Genomic DNA, 19,036 nt, shown 5'->3' with positions numbered 1-19,036 from the left:
ACTAGATGTATTTTTTTTTTTCTGGTTGAAAGAATATTTTACAAACTGAGTTCAAGTAAAGTTTCTGTACATAGTCTATGTTCATTTTACACCTCCCACAAAATATATCATTGTCCTTTTCTTGTCAGTATACAAGTCTGTCCAACTTCTCTTTGAGTCTGATACGCGTTCTAAATCACATCATGTCTGACTCTGTGTGACCCTATAGACTGCAGCCTGCCAGGCTCCTCTGTCCATGAGATTCTCCAGGCAAGAATACTGGAGCGGGTTGCCATTTCCTTCTGCAGGGGATCTTTCTGACCCAGGAATCGAACCCGCATCTGTTATGTCTCCTGTATTGGCAGGTGGGTTCTTCATCACTAGCACCACCTGGGATGCCCTACCAGTTCCCTAGTCATAGTAGAAAGTATAGGGATGGGGGCAGATCACTAAGAGAATGTAGTTGAACTGTGGAATTTCTTATAGATGATCTTTCTGTATATTGTTACCCTGCTGATTTAATTTATATGCAGAGTACATCATGTGAAATGTCGTGCTGAATGAATCACAAGCTGGAATCAAGATTGCTAGGAGAAATATCAACAATCTTAGATATGCAGATGACACCACCCTTGCAAAGAGGAACTAAAGAGCCTCTTGGTGAGGGTGAAAGGGGAGAGTAAAAAAGCTGGCTTGAAAGTCAACATTCAAAAAACTAAGATTGTGGCATCTGGTCCCATCACTTCATGGCAAATGAAAGTGGTAGTCCCTCAGTTGTGTCTGACTCTTTGTGACCCCATGGACTGCAGCCCACCAGGCTCTTCTGTCCATGGACTTCTACTGTGGTGGGTTGCCATTTCCTTCTCCAGAGGACTTCCTTCCCAACCCAGGGATTGAACACGGGTCTCGTGCATTACAGGCAGTCTTTACTGTCTGAGCCACCAGGGAAACCATGGCAGATAGAAAGGGGAAAAGTGGAAGCAGTGACAGATTTTATTTTCTAGGGCTCCAAAATCACTGCAGACAGTGACTACATCTATGAAATTAAAAGACACTTGTTCCTTGGAAGCTGTGACAAACCTAGACAGCATATCAAAAACCAAAGACATCACTTTGCTGACAAGGGTCTGTATATTCAAAGCTATGGTTTTTCCAGTAATCATGTAGGAATGTTGAGATTTGGACCATAAAGAAGGCTGAGCACCGAAGAATTGATGCTTATGAACTGTGGTGCTGGAGAAGACTCTCAAGAGTGCTTTGGACTACAAGGAAATCAAACCAGTCAATCTTAAAGGAAATCAACCCTGAATACTCATTGGAAGAACTGATGCTAAAGCTCCAATACTTTGGCCCCCTGATGCGAAGAGCTGACTCAATGGAAAAGATCCTGATGCTGGGAAAGATTGAAGGCAAAAGGAGAAGGGGGCAGCAGAAGATAAGATGGTTAGACAGCACCACTGACTCAATGAAGATGAATTTGAGCAAACTCTAGGAGATAGTGAAGGACAGAGGAGCCTAGCGTGTGCAGTCCACAGGGTCGCAAAGAGTTGGACATAATTTAGCAACTGAGCAACAATAATAACCACAAATCCTTCTAGTTTTCTAATTTATGAGAAAACATAGGTATTGTATTAGTTTACATATTTTGAACTCTGATTTAATGTTATTTATTAACATGCTAACAAGTCATTAAACACAAACTTTAAAAATTCTAATAATTCAGTCTAACTCTAATGAAGAAGGATGGCAGTGGGGGTATGTTCTGGAATTTTCTTTTTCTTTGCTTCTTTCATTCGACAACTATGAACTGAGCATTTATTATGGACAGGGCACCATGCTAGCAGCTGGGGAATAAGTTGTAAAGACCATGAGATTTGCCTCAGGCAGCTTCTTTCATTGAAGGTACCTGTATGAATTCTGAGTTCAATACTTACTTCTTCCAAACTACTTTCCCACCACATTCAAAAATAAATCAGCCCCAATAAGTCAGTCAATCAAGATGGTGGAGAGAAATATCAATAACCTCAGATATGCAGATGACACCACCCTTATGGCAGAAAGCGAAGAAGAACCAAAGAGCCTCTTGATGAAAGTGAAAGAGGAGAGTGAAAAAACTGGTTTAAAATTCAACATTCAAAAAACTAAGATCATGGCATCCTGTCCCATTACTTCATGGCAAATAGATGGGGAAACAATGGAACAGTGAGAGACTTTATTTTTTGGGCTCCAAAATCACTGCAGATGGTGATTGCAGCCATGAAATTAAAAGATGCTTGCTCCTTGGAAGAAAAGCTATGACCAACCTAGACAGCATATTAAAAAGCAGAGATATTACTTTACCAACAAAAGTCCGTCTAGTCAAAGCTATGGTTTTTCCAGCAGTCATGTATGGATGTGAGAGCTGGACTATAAAGAAAGCTGAGCACCAAAGAATTGATGCTTTTGAACTGTGGTGTTGGAGAAGACTCTTGAGAGTCCCTTGGACTGCAAGGAGATCCAGCCAGTCCATCCTAAAGGAAATCAGTCCTGAATATTCATTGGAAGGACTGATGGTAACGTTGAATCTCCAATACTTTGGCGACCTGACTCTGATGCTGGGAAAGATTGAAGGCAGGAGGAGAAGGGGATGAGAGGATGAGATGGTTGGATGTTATCACCGACGGTCTGGACATAAGTTTGAGCAAGCTCCGAGTTGTTGATGTACAGGGAAGCCTGATGTGCTGCAGTCCATGGGGTCGCAAAGAGTCGGACATGACTGAGCGACAGAACTGAACTCAGTAAGTCAGTACTTCCTACAGAAACTAATTCTTAGAGATTAGGCAACGACTACGAGAGCACTCATCCAGACATCAATCATCATTCAATCATACTTCAATAAATAAACTCCACTGAGGAAACAAATGTGTTAACCAAGTATCGGAAGGTGGTTGGGGAGGGGGGAAAACAAGATTCCAAAGAGGGTAGGAGGGAAGGCAGCTGTACCTTTGTAAGGTAGGCTGGGGATAACCTTCATATTTATCACCGAAATCGTGGACTTAATCATGTCACCAGGAAACTGCACTCAGAACTTGAGGAATGTTAAAAGGAAGCAAAAACTGACTTAAATCTTGAGTGCGTTTTGGCACCGCCGCTCACTCCGGATCCAACAGGACGTCCTCCTCCATAAGGGTTGGGAGGAGGCGCTCGCGTTCTGACTTAATTTTGAGCCGCGCCACCCGCCGTCCCCCGTCACGTGATGGCCTGCCGTTGCTGCGTCTTTCAGTGGGGGCGGTTCTGCCAGGCGCCGGGCAGGAAGGGAGGCGGCTGCAGTGCTATTCTTAAAGGGGCCCGAGGGACGGCGAAAGGCTGCTGCCGGCCGGAAGGAAAATGGTGAGTTGCCTCTGGGGAGGGCGGGGGCTGGCCGAAGGCCGGGTCAGCCCGCCGGACTTTCCTGTTTGCCAGAGCCGGTATCGGCGGGCATCGCCCGGGGTGGGTCGGCGGCCGCTTCCGGCCGGGCTGCTGGCGGGTACCCACAGTCGGAGCCTTGTCTTCTGCCCGCCGCCGCTGCCGCCTCGCCCAAGAGCAGCAACATCCTGCCGGGCCCGCGGTTGACCCGCCTAGCGGGCTCGGTGACTAGGGTGCGGCCAGTAGGGATGGGTCGTGCTCACCGAATCCTTCTGGATGGAGAGTCACAGCCCCTACATTGAAAAATCGGAGGGGCCAGGAGTCTGGCCCAACTGAGGGCTCCCCCAAACGCTGGCTTCTCTGTCAGGGCCCAGGCCAGGCCTGAGGGGTCGGTGGGCGCCGAGTCCTTCCGCCTGGCCGCCTTTGAGGGAGGGTTCGAATTCTGATTCCATTTTCTCGGCCTCGCCTTAGCCTCTGTCTCCTCCTTCTCCCGGCCTGGCTCTATGGATTTCTGCTTATCCTTGCTTGGAAATCTTTTGACCCAGTGCTTTGGCGCTTGACCTTTCAGTGACTGTCAAAAGCTTGGTCTTTCGTGGTCTGGGGCCTCTGGTTTGACTCCACGCTCAAAAATAGTGGAGAATTAATCAGTTAGCCAGGAGGATCTCCTGGATCTTTCCCATCGGGTTTTAAAATATGCTTTTCTTTCATTAAAAGCAAAACACAAAAATCCCACTGTTCTCATCTCTGACCTACCATTTATTTCTCAACCCACTTCCACCGAATAGATATTGTCATGGTCACCAAAGCTAAGGGTCAATTCTCATCTTTTCTGATCTTTCAGCTGCATTCTGGGTGTTGACAACACTCTCCTCTTTGAAGCATTCTCTTTCCTTTGATGTTTCAGATATCTCCTATTGTGGGTCTGTCTGTGTCCCATGCAGTCTTCCTTCCCTGTACCTCACAAGTAGGAGTCCTGGGCTCCATTCTAATGCTTCATTTTCCATTCTGTATTTTTTCTCCTTCCTTTCTTACCTACAGTCATAGCTTCAGTTACCACCTACCTGTATGAAGATGACTTGGGTATTTGTATTGCAGACCTTGCTTCTGAGATCCAGCCCAGATTTCCTAGGAAGCCTTTACCCACTTGAGTGTCTCAAAGCCCCCCTCGATAAACCTAGTGTTCCTTAACTCAGTGAAAGGTAGCACCAATTAAGTGTTTTACATAAGCAAGAAGTTTAGGAGTCACCTTTTTTCCTAATCTACCCCGCCTAGTATTCAGTCTGTCACCAGGTCCTTGGTGGTGGTTCAGAGAGTGGGCTAGATAGAATCAGGCTGTCTGGCTAGAATCCTGGCTCCCCCAGTTGGGTAACTGAGGAAGATACTTCACCTCTCTTAGTCCTAGTTTCTTTCACATTGAGGATAATATAATACTCATCTAATGGGATTGTTTTGAGGATCTATGAAAAGGACATAGCACAGCGTTTTCTTATAGTGTTTAATACATGTTAACAAGTATTAGCAGAAATTCACCTACTTCTGTTTCTTTTCATCAACATGTCTAAGCTGTGTTTCACTTCTCACCTGGATTAGCCTTGCCAGTTAACTAGTCTTACTCTCTCTAACCTCTCTGCCTATTCCCTGCATGCAAATCTGACTATTTTCCCTGCTTAAAACACCTTGGTGGCTTCCCTTTGCTCATATAGAGACCAAAATACTTAACATGACCCACTGCACCCTATGTAGTCCAACACCTGCCAACCTCCTCTTGTACGTGTTACAGCTCATTCTCTGTGCTTGAATCACGTTGGCCTTTGATTATTTTATATGTGCTGTGCTCACTTTAATCAAAGGATCTTTGTATAGGTAATTTTGGTCCTTTAGATGCCCTTTTCAGGCAGGCTTCCTGTAACCATGCTGTTTTGGCTAGTCATTAAGTTCTGATAGCATCGAGTTTCTCTCTTTCCTAGGTCTTTTCCTAGTTGTTATACAAACAAGTGTGTGTTTTTTTGCCTGATAATTTTGATGTAGACCTATTCTCTAATAGACTTTATAAGCTCTTTTAGGTCAGGCCCACAGTTTAAATCTATTTTACATCATTGTATTTCTAACACTTAGCACATCCTGACATTCATTAAATGTTCATTGTGTGGATTATCCAATAAATGACTACTTGAGTTCACGCTTCCCACTTTGTCTGTTAATATTTACCGTGTAGTGTTGCTTTCAGGGTGTTATTTTTAAATGCACCTATTAACTGGAAACTGTTAGAGTTGGCTGAATTGCAGTTCTTTTTCTTGTAGGAAGGAATTTTTGACCTTACAGTATTGGGAGGAGTGAGAATGGGAAAAAAGCTTTATAGATTTCAACCACAGCATGTTTTTCACTTGGTTTGCTATCCCTAAGGTGTCAGAATTGCACAAGCAGCTCTGGGTATCAGAACTTTGAGATAAGAGTTGTGACAAATCGCCTTTTGCCTATAAGAATCTAAAGTATTTATTAGTTTCTACTAATGGGCTCTACCTTTGGTTTTGGTTGACAAGAGATTGGAAGTGCTAGTTTTCCGATTTGTGTATCTTTCTTGAAAGATAGGAAAAAATAGACCAGGCTTGAATACTACAGGAACCTCGTATGACTTAGCATTCCTTTCTCTAAAGAGAAGTAAAAGGATGGACATACATGACTCCTGCAGGAGCTTAATTTATTGGAAAATATGTATTGGTGGGGTTTATTTTCTAACTATAAATAGCACAGTGTTATGAATTTAAAGGACAACTTAAAATTGATGGCCATTTAATGTTGTAACATATGCCCTTATTTACCCAACACAGGGTGAAAAAGCAGACTTTTATTTAATTTTAACTTAAAATTTGAATCCTTAATTCTTTTGGACTGTAATGAGACACTTGTGTTTGGCATTGGTATCAAAACTCTTTTAATTTTCTGAAGAACTGGAGGTGGAAACCCCATATATGAAGTAACCGAAGAATGTGGACCTTGTTTGGTACCTGACTCAATCAAACTGACTGTTAAAAAAGAAAAAAAAAAATGAGGGAAATTTGAACTTTGAACTCTGTGTGAATAATTGAGACTAGAATTATTATTTTTAGGTGACATATTATTATTGTCTCTTTAACAATTTCCCACAGTTTGTTGGGATCCACACAGTCAAAGGCTTTGGCATAGTCAATAAAGCAGAAGTAGATGTTTTTCTGGAACTCTCTTTTTTGATGATCCAGTGGATGTTGGCAATTTGATCTCTGGTTCCTCTGCCTTTTCTAAATCCAGCTTAAACATCTGTAACTTCACAGTTCACGTACTGTTGAAGCCTGGTTTGGAGAATTTTGAGCATTACTTTGCTAGCGTGTGAGATGAGTGCAATTGTGTGGTAGTTTGAGCATTCCTTGGCATTGCCTTTCTTAGGGATTGAAATGAAAACTGACCTTTTCCAGTCCTGTGGCCACTGCTGAGGTTGCTGGCATATTGAGTGCAGCACTCTCACAGCTGAAACTCCAATACTTTGGCCACCTGATGCGAAGAACTGACTCATTTGAAAAGCCCCTGATGCAGGGAAAGATTGAAGGCGGGAGGAGAAGGGGAAGACAGAGGATGAGATGGTTGGATGGCATCACCGACTCAATGGACATGAGTTTAAGTAAACTTCAGGAGTTGGTGATGGACATTGAGGCCTGGCGTGCTGCAGTCCATGGGGTCGTGAAGAGTTGGACACGACCGAGTGAACTGAACTGGTGATGATTGTGTTTTCAGTGGCACATATCATTTTATTAATATGCATTAAAATATTTGTAGGTAAAATGATTATTGACCTTTGCTGTGTGATGGTCCATGGGAGCAGTATTGAAGGTTTTGGATGAGATAAGATTAGCTATGTGTTGATAATGGTTGAAGCTGAGTGTTAAGTGCATAAGATTTCACAAAATTTCTCTAATTTTCTATGTGTTTGAACTGTTATACATTAAGGAAAAAGATTTCCATCTTCCTGCTTGCAATCAATAATTCATTTGTACCACCTGACCCTAACGCCAACTGAACAGTGCTTTTCCTTGTCAGATTTTTGGAGGAGAGTCTCTTAATATTTTTTCATAATTTATAAAAGGTTCTTTTGAGTTTTTAATATTTGTTTCATCTGCTTTTGCTTTCACATTTCTTAATAGCTCCCTTTTTTGATTCCCATAGTCATTTAAGACATAAAATAGTAGTTGGTCTTTACTCTTCTGGTTTATTTTCCATTCTTTTGCTTAGTTTTAGTTTTCCATAGTTGTGCTGAACTCAAAAATGAACTAAAGCCTTATTAATTCTTAAGTGCAATAAAATGATTTTCCTGTTCTTCCTGCATAGTAAAAAATATTATATTTCCTAACAGCCGTGATCCTTGACTTCCTATATTCTTTCTTTCCTCTCCAGTTCTGATGAAATTGCACGTTAGTATATATCTAGTTCTTTGAGATATTTAGTGGTCGAAGAGGAAGTTAAAGTATACCCTACATATAAGATGAACAAATGTGAATAATTTAATGATGCCAACGCAAGGCTTGGTAGATTTAAAAGCCCTTTAAGCGTTCATGTGTTTCATGTTAATACATTACGACATTTGTAGATGTCCATATACCTTCTTAAAGGTATTAGGTTTTATAGCTTTAAGGTGTACATATATGTTGGAGTCATGGCATTTGATAACATGATTTTTTTTCTTTTCTAGAGTGAGTCTTTGGTGGTTTGTGATGTTGCTGAAGATTTAGTGGAAAAGCTGAGAAAGTTTCGTTTTCGCAAAGAAACAAACAATGCTGCTATTATAAGTAAGCTAAACATGATTGTCTCCATTCCATGATCTTAGTTTGGTTTTATCCTTTTATCCTATAGCTGCATCCAATAACCTGAACCTTTAGAAAGTAATTTATCTCCTGTTTTAATTCCCAACCCTGTTCCCCCTACCCAGCCCCTCACCCCCCAAGCCTGTTAGGTCACTTTAAAAAGTAAGTAAGAGTTATTGTCAGAGAACAGAGGCAGAGTGTTTCACCTCCCCCTCACTGCCTACACAGCTCTGGAGAAGATGATCGTCTTCTTGGGCACTTGGTCATTTGTAGTGCCCCATCCAGTTCCATCCTTTAACTTATCTGGGGACAAAAACAGCCTGGCCATTCATCCTCAAGCAGAAACCTTTGTCCACACATAAAGTGATAAAGTTCAGCATTGTGTTCAACGTGATTTGAGGTCTTACTTCTAGACTTGAATTCTGGTTTCACGGAGAATACTTTTAAGTGTCATTGACTTTTGATAATGGAAAGAGTGATTTGCATATTGCCTCTTCCAGTGTGAACTGCATGTGATGTTATATAGATTTCTTTTGTATTCATGCTGCTGCTGCTGCTAAGTCGCTTCAGTCGTGTCCGACTCTGTGCGACCCCAGAGACGGCATCCTCCAGGCTCCCCCGTCCCTGGGATTCTCCAGGCTAGAACACTGGAGTGGGTTGCCGTTTCCTTCTCCAATGCATGAAACTGAAAAGTGAAAGTAAAGTCGCTCAGTTGTGTCCGACTCCTAGTGACCCCATGGACTGCAGCCTACCAGGGTCCATGGGATTTGCCAGGCAAGAGTATTGGAGTGGGTTGCCATTGCCTTTCAGTTTGCATTTTTAGGTAATATTTAATATGTGGGTAATGATTTAGAAAGATGAAGAATGAGGGAGTGAGAATGTAAAACTATATATACTAACAGATACATCTGGAAGATGTGAATTAGTGAGGCAGTGACAGCTTGTTGAATAATGATTCTTTTACAAACAAATACTACAATGCAGGCATACAGTTCTTAGAAGTGACAAAGTGTGTCAGTGCCATTTTACCACAAAGAGTAAACCTATTTGAGATCATATCGTGTCTTACAGGATTTACTATGAAGCTAGTGCAGAATCAAAAATGGTAACTTTCAGGGTAATGGAAAAGAATAGAGGCTTAGGTTATCTAAACATATTTGAGTTTGGCTTCAGATTATGTTACATGTATTTGAGTAGAGAGATCACTGCTCTTTGGTAATTCACTTTCTCAGTACTCATCCTGCACCATGAAATCCTGACTCTTGAGAAGCTGGGAACCTGATGATTGTTCTCTCCTGACCCTTGTCCACTTTTCGCTTGTAGTTCTAACCACTTTCTAACCACGTTCAATAAGCCAGTCTCAGTCACAGTGACCTTTTCAGACCTTTACTAATCACCCAAGAGGTTGGGTTTGAATTGCAAAATTCTTTATATACACAGTAAATGTAAGGAGTTGACATAAAGTTCTAAATAAGCAAATTAGGTGCTGGGAATTATGGGTAAAAGTTTTTAAACGCTGACTGCTTGAAAAGCAAAGCTAGCTAACAGACCTTAAACTAAAACTGCAAATGAATTGTATGCTTGTGTTTCTTCATGTTTTAATTTTAGATACCAATAAAAGAGCTAGGAATCTGCGGGTTGGGTAGATCAATGTCATGAATCACAGTTTACTCATATTATATTTTTATTTTAGTGAAAATTGATAAGGATAAACGCCTGGTGGTGCTGGATGAAGAGCTTGAGGTTTGTTTGAACAGCTAAGTACAGCTTTATAGTTAAGTAATTATTATCACCCAAAAGATGTAACATTAGTAACATGTACTTCTAAAGTTAGTTCTAAACCATTGTATATGTTCATTATTCATGAAAAGCACATGTTAATTATTATGTAGTGGATTGTCTTGCTAATATAATCACCTTCAATAAAGCATTAATGAGATCCAGGTCATAAGCAGTAGAAGTTAGGGCTATATGTCTGGTAAAAACTTGCTTCTAAGTTGGTTGGCCAGTAATTACAAACTAAAACCCTGTAGCCTGAGTATTTAGATTGTCAAGTTAAGTAACCAATTTAGAGTGAAAAGAAATTAACTTTTTCCCCCTGAATCAGATACTGTTGTTTGCTCTGAGGGGTTGGTTTATCTCACTCAGTATTTCCTGACAGTTGGAACATGAGCATAGACTATGCTGCCTCTCAACCCCATGTTTTGTTAATTAACAGAGCTAAGCTGAGTGGGTTGGGGTGGGCTTTCATTGAATTGAGGTTTTAATAACCTCAGCTTATGTACAGTTTAGTAAGATAAAATGTTATGATGCTTTATAAAGTTATGAATTTACACCTATTAGTAGAATGGGTCCTCAGTATATCTCTTAAGAATCTATGGATAAGAAAATGGTTAAAAGTTGTTTTCTTTATGGTGCTAGGGCATTTCACCAGATGAACTTAAAGATGAACTACCTGAGCGACAACCTCGATATCCTTTTCTTAGTGCTTTAAAAAGATTTTTTTTTTACTGGTCACAATTTTATTTATGAAGTTCATTTGTTCAACTTTTAAGGTACATTTTTTTATAAAATTTTCTTCTACACCATGCATGCTAAGTTGCTTCTGTCATGTCTGACTCTTTGCAACCCCATAGACCATGCCTCACTAGGCTCCTTTGTCCATGGGATTCTCCAGGCAAGAATACTGGAGTGGGTTTCCATGCCCTCCTCCAGGGGATCTTCCCAACCCAGAGATTGAATCCGTAGCTCATGTCTCCTGCATTGGCAGGTGGGTTTGTTACCACTGGTGCTACCTAGGAAGCCCTACACCATGGTTACGACCAAATTAAAATGTATGTACATACTGGAAAAGGCCCAAAAAGTTGATGGATATTGTTTATTTAAATTCCTTTTATTGTTGCATATAATAAAAAGAAAAAAATCCATATTAAGTCTATACTTTTAATAAATTTATTTGTGAGAGTATATGATTTTATGATTGTCTTTGGGGCCCATTTATAATTTTGTGGCAAGATAATGAATAATGAAAGTGTGACCTAAACGAATAGGATAGAAATTTGCCACTCACTGGCTCGGCAGGCATGTGCTGTCCTTCAGAACTTTGTTGATAAGTACTTGTCTGAAATAGAGAAATAGTTTTAGTTTCTTTAACTTGAGAAAAACCTTCATTGTGTATAGTTATAAGTATCAACATGATGATGGAAGAGTTTCATACCCTCTGTGCTTTATTTTCTCCAGTCCTGTAGGTAAGTGAATTTCTTTAAATAGTGCGTATCTGGTTCTGATCAAATTAAACCTTTTATACTAGATGAATTTTATGCTTGTTTTAAGGATGGAAAATGTTGAATTAATTGTACTATGTGTGTACACACATGCACGAGGGAATGCATCCCTAAAAAGAAGTTACTGTAAAAACTTGCCTTTTTTTTTAGGATAAATTCCTAGAAGTGTAGTTGTTAGGTCAAATTGTATATGTATTTTTAATGAATTTGAAATGACATTTTAAAATATCAAAAGTACATTTTCTTCTGTATTTTAATTTTATAAGTATGTAAACTTTGTGTACGATTATGATACATAGTTGGTGTTTATCCTGAAAATAGTAGTTGTCAGTGGTACGTCCATAACCTTGAGAATAGTCTCAGAGTAGCTTACATTGGATATTAATATGGTTTGTTGGTGTTTAAAGTATCCATTATCACCAGAACTCCCTCTGCCACCACCATTCAAGCCCACAATAAACTTCTGCTCACTGAACTCCTCCTTGATCTTTATTATCTGTATCATATATGTAGCACTTAAAATATACTGAAGCATCTTTTAATGTGTAACCAGACTACATTTTTTTCAGAGCCAATCTCTTCACCCCACTGACCCAACCACATCCCCAAACTTGCATATATTAGGTATCTGTAAAACTGATCTTGATTAAGGTAGTGCTGAAAAATTTTGAAGTATTCACAAGGTTCAGAAAGTCAAGATCTGTATAGATCTAGCCTCATTTATTTTTGCTGACCTAAAGCCTTGTTCATTAGTAATACAGCTATTTCTCTTTGTGCAGATGGTATGCAGTATAACACTCTCAAGCCCTTACATATTTAGACAGGACTTTTGTAAACTCAATAGCATCGGAAATCCTAAATGTGTCTTTTATCAAGTAAATAATGAAAACTCATCACTGTTTAAAAATTTAAGTCTCATTTCTACTCTGATCTCTCTCTTCCAGGATGTAAGCCTGAACAACAGATGATGTATGCTGGGAGTAAGAATAAGCTAGTCCAAACAGCTGAACTTACTAAGGTGATATTTATATTTGACTAACTTGTTGAGACTGTGTTTTCTCTTTGTAAATGGAGCAATACCTAAGTAATCTGAAGAGTTCAGTATTTCTTTATGTAGGTGAAAGTTATTTAGAACAGAGCAGTAAACTAGAGTTTTTTTTTACTAGTTGGAAATAGAATGATATAAGTATTTAACCAAAAGTGTGATTTTTGAGGGCTTCCCAGATGGCTCAGTGGTAAAGAATCTACCTACCAGTGCAGAAGCTGCAGGAGACATGGGTTCGATCCCTGGGTCAGGAGGATCCCCTGGAGGAGGAAATGGCAACCCACTCCAGTATTCCTGCCTGGAAAATTCCATGGACAAGAGCCTGGTGGACTATATTCCAGAGGGGTCGCAAAGAGTTGGACATGACTGAGCACATGTTTTTTGAATGAAAATTACACATTGATTACAAGAACTCACATTCAAAATGTAGGCTGCTTTAGAAAACTGTTCAATCTTTTGAGAATTTTTAATTTTCCATAATGTAATCTCTAGTAGATAAACTCAGCATTTGAAGCTTCTCTGAGCCCTTTACCATAAACTAAATGAACCAAATTCTGTGCAGAGATTCCATACTCTGCAGTTAACTGTGTTGTTTCCAAATCTAAAATAAAATGTTTAAGAATGCTTATTAGCTTTATTAAATTAGAACATTCTGTTCATATAAGACACCTTCTTTAAGATTTAACATGTTCCTATTTTATGGCATTTTTGAAAATTAAAGGTAAGAATGGTACTTACTCTCAAACTTTTAACTTCCATGTTTTAGTTTGAGTTGAAAAAGTATATACATTGAAGGTCCTGAAATAGAATTTTACATCACTGGAATTTTAATAATACTTTCTTTCAGGTTTTATTTTAAGGACAGTCTCAGTGTTTCCCCCTTGGATGCTTAATCATTAACCCAGGGGATGTTTTTAAGTGCCTTCTGCTTTTTCCCTTTAACCCACATGGTTGTCACCAATACCACCAACTTATAGACATTACTTTCCCTTGTTTGTACCACAGGAGTACTCTAAAGTGACTCTGGGTGGTTAGAAAGGAGCTCTGCTAAGAGCCTCATGTCTGTTCTAATCCCAGGCATGCCCTAAAGTGTTGGAATTAAAGTGAAGTCGCTTAGTTGTTTCTGACTCTTTGCGACCCCATGGACTGTGGCCTACCAGGCTCCTCCCTCCTTGGAATTTTCCAGGCAAAAGTACTGGAGTGGGTTGCCATTTCCTTCTCCAGGGGATCTTCCCAACCCAGGGATCGAACCCAGGTCTTGCACATTGCAGGCAGACTATCTGAGCCACCAATTAAGGCATGACAATTTACAAGTTACTCTTATATGTAATCTGATTGAATGCTCCCCACAGCTTTGTAAGTTGATGGTGAAACTCCTGTTCTTAACTGTAATGAATGACTTACCGAGGGTTGCACATCAGTACATGTAAGATCTAGGATTCTTTCGTCACATCTAGCCTGAAATCCCATCCTCCCTGCTGTATTACGTTGTTTTTTTATGCCCATTCTACTTTGTGGGCCTGTGTGTGTTCAGATTCTGGCTGGAGAATTTTGGCTATGGACTACTAATCTAAAATGCCTGGTGTTTCCTCCTTCTGTAGAGGATCAGCACACATTCTTCGAGTTCCTAACTGGATTGATTTTAGTTCTGTACCCTTGGGTCTCTCTTTTAGTGCGTAATATTTACAAAACTACTCTTTTAGAACATTTGTAGATATGTGCTTTTAAGAGAGTTTGATTTTATGCCATCTTGACTGCTAAACTTCGGTAACTGAGTCCCTCTCATTTAAGAAAAAGTGAAGGTAATTTACACAGATTAAGCCATGTTGACTGAAAGGAAGGAGAATTTGGTATTTAATACTCAAATATGCAACATATTTGATTTTTTTTTTAAGGTATTTGAAATAAGAAATACCGAAGACCTAACTGAAGAATGGTTACGTGAGAAACTTGGATTTTTCCACTAATGTGAACTTCTGTGTTTCTAAAGTATTTATGTATTAACCTGACCATACTGGAACCAGACATAAATACTTATTTATGCCTAAAAATGCACTGTTATTTACAGTTTGTTACCTGCAGTAAAGAAAAATTCTCATTTGTTCAAAGTTTGAACAAAGAAGAAATCATCTTCATAGTAATGAAACTTTGTAAAGTGTTTCCTTATATTTGTAATTGTTAGGTGGACTACTTCTCTCCAGGGACTTTTTTCACTCTTGTGACTAATTTCTATAACTTACAGTTCAGAATTTGTTACTATTTACAGACACCATTGGAAAGTGGTTATTAGATTGTGATAGACAACAGTTGCCTCCTTTTGACAAATACTGGATATTAGCAGTTTATATATGAAAATAGCATATTATCACTTGTCAAATCTTTGAAATCAATTTGGGATAAAAGATTTAAGTGACTGAATTTTGAGCCATGAATAATAATTTACTGTACTATAATCTGCACTACAAATAGTTTTTCCATCAATCCCATGCCTTCTTTAGTTTTCTGTATCTTTTTAATCAAGTCCAGAAACTTTTCATCAGTTGCTCATTTTTAAGGTCTGGCAGTTAGATTTTATAATAAAGTTATGACTATTAGGTTTTCTCTTCATGGAAAATAGCATTTTAGTCTTAGAAACTGATGGATTGTAACTAATCAAGGGCTTCATTTTTAGTTATGTCATTTCTAAATAATCTTAAGTCTAGGTTAGTAACACTTTATTTATAAAGGACCTTTTAATGTTGTCCTGTGAATGCTAGTTATTTTACATGTGTTAATATACTGTGCCTTTGATTTGTTAGCTTTAAAGTTAGTTGAAGACTTTACACTGCCAGTATTCCAGATTTGGTGAAATTAATACTTTTGTAAAGGGTCCAAGTAAAACAATTTTCTAATATGTGAAATTTGTAGTAAAATCAAGTTGATATTTTAAAAATTCCAGCTGTCTACTTGCATTGGTGAATATATGGCAGTTGAAAGTTATAGTTTGGGACATATTTGTGATTAGTTTTGTGCCATAGGAAAAAATTGCTTATCTTAAAACTGGCCATAGTTAATAACATTAATGCATCGATAGAAATCTCATCTTATATCCCTCAGAAGGTATTCTAAACTGGACACCTGTCTTGTTAGATGATGGTATCCTTGGCATTTTTAAAGCAAGGATTCTGATACATAGTGTACTTTAAAAACATATAAGTAACTAAGATTCTTTTGACATTAATTTGACAGAAGGTCTTGAGAATCTAAAGACCATCCAAATTTGGTGAGTTAATTCTGATATTAAGAATATCTTAATCATTTCAAAGCTAGCAAAGGCATTTTTTTTTTAAATTTTGGTGTATCTCCCATTCGTATGTGCTTTGCATTTTTTTGAGGTTTCTGTGCCAACTTTAATAAAGAGGTAAAGATAGTTGGAATTTTTGTAATATGGGATCTTCTATTCCCAACACTGTTTGGCTTCACTAATCTAAAAAAACAGGAAGCAATAGGAAGTTAGTTGGAGATGAGGAAGTGATACAGGGGTATTTGCTTTGGTAACTGAATGGGAAGGGTTCTTAATTCCAATTTCCAGAGAGAGAGCTTCACCCAGGAAGTTTAAGAATTCTTTAAACAGCTATTTTGATACTGGAGAAAAATGCTTATAATTCTGCATAAATGCAAATGTAAAATCCAAGTGAATGGAGACTTTTTCTAATGTTTTTGAATGAAGGAAATGAGATTTTGTTTCATCTGGTTCACAGCAATAAGAGAATCTAGGGCTGCAAGAATGTGTTTTTGTAGTGAGGTTCCTTCTTTTGTCTTGCATGTTTTAAGTGGTTTTTTTTTATTATTTAATTGGAAAGTCCTCTATAATGTCAGATAACATTGACCTTCATACACAGAACTCTTGGTTCCCCTGTTCTCTGATAGGGGAACTGTGATTTTTTGAGCTTGTCTGATTCCTTATTGATACCAATATGTACTTTTGCAAGACAATAGATGAGGTTAGGGGATCAGTAGAACATTTTTTTACTTCCGTGGTCCTATAGGGAGAGTTATAGATCCTTTATCCTAGAGTATTCTCTGACTTTTGTATAAATTTTCCTTTCATCTAACCAAATTTTTGCATTGTTCTTTTTTGTTTTTAAAGTATATTTCCTATATAGTCTCTTTTTTGCCTTTTCTCAATTAGTAACTCCAGATTTCATAATTCCAGTTTCCACATTCCACTCCTGGTACAGCCATTCCCATTCAGCCTTAAGTCTTAATCTTTCCTTTTTGGCAGCAGCTTTTTTCCTGGGAACCTCCTTCATGGTCTTCTAAGTCATAATTAGTTTTGAAATTGTTGGACTTGCATAAGTTCTGCAGAGCATCTGATGTTGTCAGAGTAGAACCGACTAGTAATCACAGCCTGTTTTTTTAGTATGGTTTTGTGACAACATAAATGACATATGAAGAAAACTGTTCTCAGGTTACTATGCTGAAATTCCAAAATGTCCAAAGTTTTGAATAGTATTCACTTTGTTCTGGTATTGAAGCAATTATATTAGGGAAAAAGTTGTTTGACTGTTTTTGTTTAATTGACTTCTAAAATAAATGTTCAAATTGTCTATTTCTAAAAAGTTTAGTAAATACCTAGTGTGGTTAAACATACTCTTGTTTGAGAGGGTGTTGCTAAATTTTGTCTTGTCATTACTGAATGATCTTTGTAACAAAATGTCTGTCAGCACTTTTCTCTCCCTTTTTGTCTCCTATTTTAAGGAGTCAAATGTAGCCATAAACTGTATCTTGGTCTGACACTTAAAATTTTTTCCAGTTAAAGGAGTGTATTGCCAAATTAAATTTGGCTGTCCTTGTTCCCCATCCACGTAGATAGTGAGGAAGGTGTGCTTAAAAATATGTTTGGACTGCTTTAAAACATGAGCAGTGTCATTAATCCATAATGTGGACTAGTAATGAAAAGATATTTTCATAAGAGTTTAAATGCTGATATTTGGTGGAAATAGAGAGTGACTTGTAACCTATCAATTCAAATATTCTTAATACGGTTGCTTTCCCTGTTTGTTCAATAGACTGATAATACTGGAATCTACAGAATTTGAGCCTTTACAACTTATGTGAAGAAGTGTCTCAAACATTTCTGGACAAATCTTATTTTGTATTTCTGGAAGAATGTAAATCTCTCAGGCCACTTAACACCAGTGGTCCCAAGTTGAATATTCTTGAAAAATTTGTTTCCTCTTAGGCTGTTTGACATTTCAAATCAGTGATCATCTTCCTATGATATTTTAAAACAACTACATTAAGGTTGTGATAGAAACTGTGTTTTCTTTTTGGAGTATAGTTCATACATGTGTAATTACTTGAATATTGTTTGAGATCACTAACATGCCAGGGTAGTGCCCACTGATTTAGATGGTCCAATGTAATCTCATTCAGGAGGCTTGAAACATTAATGGTTTAGTCTTGTGAATTTTAACAGTTTTCCTGTCATCGTTTAACAAAATCAACTGCTGGCACAACTTCTGAAACTGTGGTTTCAGTCTGTGCGAGATCATATTGCATGTTTATTTTGGACAGTCTTCTGTTAAGCATGGTGCTTGTACTGGTTTAAATAAAATGTTAACATGAAAGGACTTCTAGCTTTTCATTTTTTTACTCTCCTCTTTTCTTTTTTAGAGTTGCTGTTACCTAACTGGCTCAATTGTGGCATTTGTGTGAACCGCACAAATTCAGTTGTTTACTTTATCTGGAAAAACTGAGAGACAGAGTAAGCAAATTACTAGGCAAAAGTAGGATGAGGGGAGGGGAAATATAATGAGCTTATAAACATTTCTAAAACTTGGTTTGATGCTAAAATGGTTAGTTTGTAGGGGCAGAGGGCATTGTTTCAAATGATGACCCCTTGCTTTCAAAGGGAAAGCTGTAAGTTAGAGGGGCTGTATATTTTGTAAGAAATCAAATTAAATAGAAATTTTATTGAATATAGTATATCACTATTTATTAAACATCCATTAAAGAGCCATCCTGCCTGTATTATAGACTAATGTCCATAGTTTGTATATCATGGGTATCTATTGAATGAATACAAATCAACAATACTTACACAGTGTTTAGACTTGACCATATACCTCTTGTGACGACTATGTGTTTTAGTAGAGTCACAGTTTGTTTACAGTTGTGAAAGGAGTTACTTATGCCTTCCAGTACTCAAGAATCTCACAAGGACAGTTGGCCAGAATGAAGAAGTGTCTTCCTTCCTTCTCAAATTTGGCCATTCAGCTGCTCGGCTAGCCAGCTCCTAAATTTTTTCACCTTCATTGTCTTTTTGTCCTTTTCAGTTTTCAGCAGCAAAAAGCATTTCTAATCGCTTACCTCACAGTGAGAGCCCACTCTCATTTGCATGAGGGCACGCCCTGAGTGGATAGTCTCTCCTTGTGCAGTACATTTTTAACTATGTGGAAAAGCCAGTCAAAGATCTTATCATGGAGCTTCAGGGAGTTTTCACAGTTCTCTTATCCTGAAAGTTCTCTGCT

General features: G+C 38.4%; 2 protein-coding genes across 2 annotated transcripts in view; one reads left to right on the top strand and one right to left on the bottom strand.

The window, feature by feature from the left end:
* The window catches only part of CGRRF1 (cell growth regulator with ring finger domain 1), a 46,026-nt gene extending 42,853 nt beyond the window's left edge, over positions 1–3,173 (bottom strand). Inside the window, exon 1 of the mRNA XM_069597954.1 lies at positions 2,962–3,173. The gene's annotated coding sequence lies outside the window, so the exon portion shown is untranslated. The remainder of the gene's footprint in view (positions 1–2,961) is intronic.
* Positions 3,174–3,221: 48 nt separating this feature from the next.
* GMFB (glia maturation factor beta) lies at positions 3,222–18,133 on the top strand. Its single transcript, XM_069597952.1, has 7 exons — positions 3,222–3,348; positions 8,081–8,177; positions 9,886–9,935; positions 10,614–10,663; positions 11,358–11,440; positions 12,421–12,494; positions 14,417–18,133. Exons 1-7 carry the CDS (start codon positions 3,346–3,348, stop codon positions 14,486–14,488), a joined length of 429 nt encoding a protein of 142 aa, XP_069454053.1. The 5' UTR covers positions 3,222–3,345; the 3' UTR covers positions 14,489–18,133.
* Positions 18,134–19,036: the final 903 nt, after the last annotated feature.

Source organism: Ovis canadensis, chromosome 7, assembly GCF_042477335.2.
Source record: "Ovis canadensis isolate MfBH-ARS-UI-01 breed Bighorn chromosome 7, ARS-UI_OviCan_v2, whole genome shotgun sequence".
NCBI classification, from domain to species: Eukaryota; Metazoa; Chordata; class Mammalia; order Artiodactyla; family Bovidae; genus Ovis; species Ovis canadensis.
This window is presented reverse-complemented; position numbering and strand designations above follow the sequence as displayed.